General features: G+C 38.7%; 1 protein-coding gene across 1 annotated transcript in view; it reads right to left on the bottom strand.

Moving 5' to 3' along the window:
• WNT5A (Wnt family member 5A) overlaps positions 1-6,756 on the bottom strand; it is a 27,351-nt gene that overhangs the window by 13,141 nt on the left and 7,454 nt on the right. The window contains exon 3 of the mRNA XM_018555256.1: positions 1,384-1,676. Coding sequence (XP_018410758.1) covers positions 1,384-1,676 — 293 coding nt within the window. The remainder of the gene's footprint in view (positions 1-1,383; positions 1,677-6,756) is intronic.

The raw sequence follows: 6,756 nt of genomic DNA, 5'->3' as shown, positions 1-6,756 counted from the left end.
CCCACTGAACCCTACTTTAACCAGGGCTACGTCAGTGCTACAGTTTGAATTTAAAACGTATTTGTGTGAAGTGTGAAGTTAAGTCATGGATTGAACAGAAATATGAACAATTATAAAATACTTTATTATTTCATAATAAAGTAATTATAAAATAATTTATTTGTGTTTGATTCCTATTCAAGATAATTACTTTATATATAGTCAATATAGGCACAGAGGTAAATTTTTTTAACATTTTCTAATGGTGGTGTGCCTCGTGATTTTTTTCATGAAAAAAAAGTGTGCCTTTGCACAAAAAAGGTTGAAAAACACTGGACTAAGGAATCAGAGTCCTCTAGAAAAAAAGGAAACTATACACTGGTTTAAAGGAAATCTAAAGCCATTTTCTTAGTTCTGTGGTTTAGGGAATGATTAAACCTCAATTTTTTACCAGCTGTATTACTTTACAAAGATTTCCCTTCACTTCCTACCTGGAAGACACAATAGAAAGTGAAAAGAAAATGCTCCAAAGAGTCGTCTCTTAGACAGTTGTTACCACAGTAAGTGTCCCCTTTGGGAGATTTCCCCTCTATTCCTGTTCTGGGAATAATTCAAAAGTGTAGATTTTCCTTGACTTTCAGTCCTGGTCACAATTAATAAAGGGAACGGAGTTAAACATATTGAGTTAAAAATATTGTGCCAAGTCGCAAATTGCTATATATTCTTAATTTGTTTTCCTGAAAGTACTTTTGGCGTACATCTCAATACATTAGTAGAGCTTTAGTCTGATGAATGTTGTCTGCATCACTTTCATTATCTATTAGATACATATTTCAATTAATTTCACTATAGGAGAAGAAGCATATTTACATCAATTTTTTTATCCTGATTAAAGGGGCATTTGGAGGTCCCTGAAACACACTGAATCTTATTCTGTAAGGGAAATTTTTTAAGACTGTACCAGCTCACACAATTTCTCTGCAGCAGATAAGTGGTCATTTATTGACGTGTGCTGTCTCTCTTCTTGCAAGCTTTTTCGGGGCCGCGCAGGGTCCCCTTGATCAGGCTCATCTCATCCAGTGTGCTGTACGGAAAATTGTGTGCTGGTGACATTCTTCAAAAGACCTGAGGTTATAACGCTCCCAAAAATATTTTTCAGTGGAGTGACCCATTAATATATTCTGTATTAAGCAGAAGGGGATCCCTTACAACTCCAACCTTGGCTCAAGTCTTTTTCCATGGCTTGCCCATCCTGTCACACCTGCGATAAACTTAGTTGACAAAGTTTTTCTTTCAAACAATGTTTGATATCTACCAGGATCGCAGAACTTTTCACCAGCTTCTATACACACACATGATGCAGTGATCATTGGCTCAGCAAATAAGTTCTATGTGACCACTCACCCTCCTTCCAGCTTCATTGTTGTGCAGGTTCATAAGAGTCCGGGCGCTCTCGTATGTTCCTTTTTGCTGGACCTTTTCTCTTTCCCTGGCGTCTACGAACTCCTTGGCAAATCTATAGCCATAATCTAGATTATCTCCACAGCCACCCCACAACCAGTCCCGGGGCAGATCCTTAGGCCTGGCTGCCCGACTGCAGCCACAGGTCGAGAGCTCCCCCTCTCTGCATGCTCGGCTTACTGCATTCACCACTCCGGCGGCACTGATGGCATATGTGAAGGCAGTCTCTCTGCTCCCTGCAAAACACAGACAACAATTCTGAAAACAAATGTTATGGATATCAGGGTGACAGGTCGAAAACAATGATCTACTAAATATTCATGACTTTACAATTTGCTCTGTTATATTGGAATCACATAAAAAGGCAAAACTGACAATTGGGCTATCAGCAATAAAGCGCTCTGAAAAAAAACAAAAAAAAAAAACACAGTTTAAGAAGCTTTTCCAGTCTAAAGCTGGACACACACAATACAATCTGATTGTCCCATGTCTATACCTTCAGCTCTTTAGCATGATCACTTGCATAAATAATGGATGTGGGGCCAAATTTAGGGCCCAGTCCCACCACTGCAGTGCATTGAGGCACATTAACACATGTATCAGATTAAGGTAGCCAATTCATTTGAATTTGCTGCGCAACGCACCAAAAGAAGGTGCATGTACCATCTCTGGCAGCTCATGTTAGTACATTGCTGAACATTAGGTCTGTTAGCAAGGTACATGGGTGCTTCTAAACCAAACGCAAGTAATGTACCGCACACTACCACAACACAGGAACACGAATGGACACTTGCCAGTCTGGTCCTTCAATATCAGAAGACTTTATTGATACCAGTCCCTGAACGGCCTTTAATATGGAGCTCAAGAAAATGTATCTGATTTTACTATTTAAAAATAACTTGACCCTTAGATGTTGACATATGTTACAAATTGACCGAAGTGACTAAAACTTTGATTCTGGTGCTTTATATGAATAATCCCGAAAGTTATTTTTAATCATTTGGGCCCTCAAGTAATCAGTGGTACATATCAGGGCACAAGGAAAGGCTGGCAAAAGAGCAACTGTCGTATTTAAGACAAAAAGAGGAGCAGCAATAAGCAGTGAAATGGATTTCTGGACATGGTCAGTTTAAAGTTCATGGTTATAGAACTACACAGCTACTTAACCAACATAATATTTAAAAGGTCAGCCAAAGTGATATCCAAGTTTTAGGTGGACCCTGTTTGGCAGTCAGCCCATCGCTTTTATATGACTTGCATATGAGATCTACAACCACAATTTCTGGCACTGCTCCTGTCTACCTAGAAGTGTTCCCACCCATGTTTGACTGTATCAGCTCCTCCTCTTGCAATCTTCACAATATAAACTAAGCAAAATATGAAGAAGGGATACGAGTCCTAAAAATACAAGAAATTATTAGGTGAATTAAGTCTCCAGCATCTACAAAAGCCTGAAATTTCAATTTTGGATGCACTGACCCTTAGATAGATATTATATTGAGTGGAAAGGGAATCTCCTCAACTGCAAGCATTGCTATAGTCACACAAGATTCCAAGCCTGTTCCTATGTCAGTTGACAGAATCAGATATCAGCTCTTGGTGGATTGGCCCTTTAACTGCAGTACATCAAACAGCTTGAACCATAATAGCCCCTGTTGGAGTATAATAAAGCTGACCCCCATCATAGCCATCTACCTCACCATCCCTTTGAAGAAGAGCCTATTATTTTGAACACTTATCAAGTGTTATGCCCATCAATGGAAGCAGCAAAGCTTAATTTCATATGAACCTGTGTTTATTGCAGCACCTGAACAGCATGGTCATATACACTGCACAAAACTGGCTTTCCCACCAGCTGCTGGCTGGACTGAACCCCTATAGTGAGTGTTGCTTTGGACAGAAGCAGACCACGTCACTTCAAAGTAAAAATGTAACACATGAAACATCCAGAAAGAAAGGGTCTTAAAGCACCAAACATACCAAATACTGCCCTCTCCCAGACCATTCAGATTGGACAGCCCGAGCCAACCTTTGGCTAGTTTACAGAAGTCTAGAGTGTTCTAAACCTGAAGCACTCCAACAGGGCCCATTTACCAAAAGGCACAGTAGGCCTGTGCCTTTAAGGGTCAGAGGCAATGAGAACTTTTTCTTGTATACCTACGGCCCACATTGTTTTCCCATCAGTAGAATAAAATGTAATCTCATATAAGTTTATTTACACTTTGTCCCAATATTTGAATGTTAATCTGTGGTTGGGCTATGGACATTCAGGTTTTTACATATCCCCAACAAGTAATAATTAAAAACACATCACCACTCTGTAACTGCAAACACTGTGGAGTAATTCATCCTCAAAGCTCATGACAGAAGCACTGAAGTTTTTCAAGTCCTTCTCTCAGCAGCTGAGCTCCCCCTGCTCCCGCATCTCTGCCATCTAATCTCAAAACCGGAGTGGCTGGGTGAGTTGAGCTGGAATAACTTGCTTCTGCTGTGAATATTGAGCAGGAATTTCTCCACAGTGCCTGGAGCTACAAAGGTTACTGAGGGCTTTTTAAACCTAATTTGCTGCTTGCTAAAAATATGAATGTTTGTAGTTCCCAACAAGTGTAAAGCAATGAGTTGGGGAAGACTGCAGCACCATTTCTACAATGTCATGGCAAAGCAAATGGGGGATCTGTAGTCCGACAACTGGGACCTTGTCCATACCTGGACTCAGCAAGTGATCAGCTCACACTCGAGGTAAAACCATAATGTCAGGAAAAGCTGAGTGAGAAGAAATCACTTTTCCATCTTAAAATGCTTTTTGCCACTACTGAGGAACAGTGTCAATATCATCAGCTTAGATGCTTTTTATTTCGACCTCTAACACATTACCAGTCAGCATAATAAACGTTGAATTGGACTTACAGGGCCTAACACAATGGATTTGTTTTGCATTATGTTATAATAAGTGAAATGAAAGACCCATGAAAGACTAGCCAATATATTAGTTTTACCTATTAAGTGTTTCCTGTAAATGACAGGTTCTCATTCAAACTCTCTAACCACAGAGCTAAAACATATGTACACCCAATCACTAAAACCTCATATGGAGCTTAAACATGTTAATCTGATTTTAAATGTGATCTATCTTCAATAGTTTTAAATCTGCATCTTTCATTAAAATAATGCTTGATGATCCTGCCATGAGGGCTCTTCCCCAGCCACGTCCAGTTATATGTGGTTGTCACATTATATCAGGGGTAGGCAACCTCAGCACTCCAGCTGTGGTTAAACTACCACTCTCATGAGGCATTGCAAGACTTTGACAGCCAGACATGACGGCAATAGTAGTTTCACCACAGCTGGAGTGCTGAGGTTACCTACCCCTGATCTATAGCATTGTCCCAATTGTGGTCATGTATTGTCACCTTGTCTGATGGGCTTCTGATGAAGACTACAAAAAGGACACTTTAAAACACACATTACCCAAGCATGGTTCACCATCAGAAAATCTGTGCAGAGAAATGACATGTGACCATGGCTGTCTGTAGACAAAAAATGGCTGCAAAGAGGCTGCAGGAAATCACTGGAACTGACAATTAAAAGGATTAAAAAAAGGTTTAAATAATAAATAAATAAAAAGATATGGCAATTGTTTATAATATACAATATTTTAGCTAACTATATGTCATTGAGTTAGGTTTAACATCTACTTTAAACCATACCCTGCTTCTAAATATTAGGACTTCTCAAATGGAACCTCCTAATGGTCATCTATTTTAAAACACAGGGTGAAATGGTTTAGCAAGTTTATCTGTTAATCAGAACTAAAGAGGGTTCAAGGGGTGGAAGCGATTTTGGGCTTTCTCAAAACTTTCTTCCCACACCGGCTCCCATTAAATGAAAACAAGATGATTTGAGAGGTTACATGTGCTGAGGGTTACAATAACGGCACTTAACTGACTTTCCAAAATAAATGTCAGGGCAGGAATAAAAACACGAGATCTTAAAATCCGATATCTTTTTTTTTCCTGTTCCTTCCTATCAAACCGTGTGCCATCGTATTCTTCAGCAGAATTAAAATCATCTCTGTTTATCTCTAAAATAGCCTTTTAAAAGCACTGAAATGGAGAGTTTTAAACAGAGAGGCTGCAGACGGTTTGTATTAAATTAAGGAACGAGTTCTATTCACTTTGTGTAATGCGAGCACATTGCCTATATGAATGCCATATTGTACACAGTCCTATATAAATGCCATAGGCCATCTGAAATCCTAGGAGTTAACAGTGATTCAGCTTGGAATATAAATCTCTTTCTTAGGCTGACCCCATAAGCTTTTATTGGGTTGGGCGAGACTTCAGCGGATCCCGCAAGAAGTTTAGAAATGTGCATTTCGCTTAGAGACCTGTGCAGAGTATTATGGGTAGCAATGAGGAATGCTTATGGACCGGGCTGCTAATTACAGATATGTGTTACAATGATATGTACATGCTATACATTTCTGTGCTTTTACCCTGTGCTAGTTTGTGTTATGGTTATTCTGTCAAATGTGTCTGACACCTTACGGGAGAAAACGCATGACCTATACATATTAACGCAGCCCTGAATGCTGACCTTAGCAGAAAATGCCTTCTGGCTTTGGCACAGTGAGTATTCAGGGTTACATTAAGGAGTGCAGATCCTATTAAAAGGGGACGTGTTCACAAAAGAGCCAGATGCAGTCAAGGCACTGCAAAAACACGGCACACAACAAATGCAACTAAATCGCAAGGAAATGTGCTGTGTATACATACAAAGGGTATTTACTGACAAAGAGTTAACTAGGAAAACAGGAGTTTATAGGAAGTATTTAATACAGGAAGTATTTGATGCAATTTTAAAAAGATAAAATAAAAGGACTACACAGTTTTTGTAGACTTCAACTTTTTGCACTGGAGTTTTAGGTCACGACTCCTACATAAGCCCAAGGTACCCTTGAATATACATATATTTAATTTATTATAAATTAATATGTATAATTTCTGTATGGAGCCAATAAACTAGGAAAACAGAAGTTTAAAGCAAGCTGCAGAAAGTATTTGATCACATTTTTTAAAAATAAAACAAAATATTTTAAAAACACAATTTCCATAGATTTTTAACATTGGAAAGGAGTTTTAGGTGATGACTTCTACATACACCCATGGTAACCTGGAATATACATATATTCAATATGTATAATTTTTGCATGCTGCAAATAAACTAGGAAAATAGAAGTTTATAGCAATCTTCGGGAAGTATTGGATCACATTTTAAAAAGATAAAATAAAGGCTACACAATTTTTTTAAACTACA

This window comes from Nanorana parkeri, unplaced genomic scaffold (assembly GCF_000935625.1).
Source record: "Nanorana parkeri isolate BGI_ZX_2015 unplaced genomic scaffold, ASM93562v1 scaffold189, whole genome shotgun sequence".
In the NCBI taxonomy this organism is placed as follows: domain Eukaryota; kingdom Metazoa; phylum Chordata; class Amphibia; order Anura; family Dicroglossidae; genus Nanorana; species Nanorana parkeri.
This window is presented reverse-complemented; position numbering and strand designations above follow the sequence as displayed.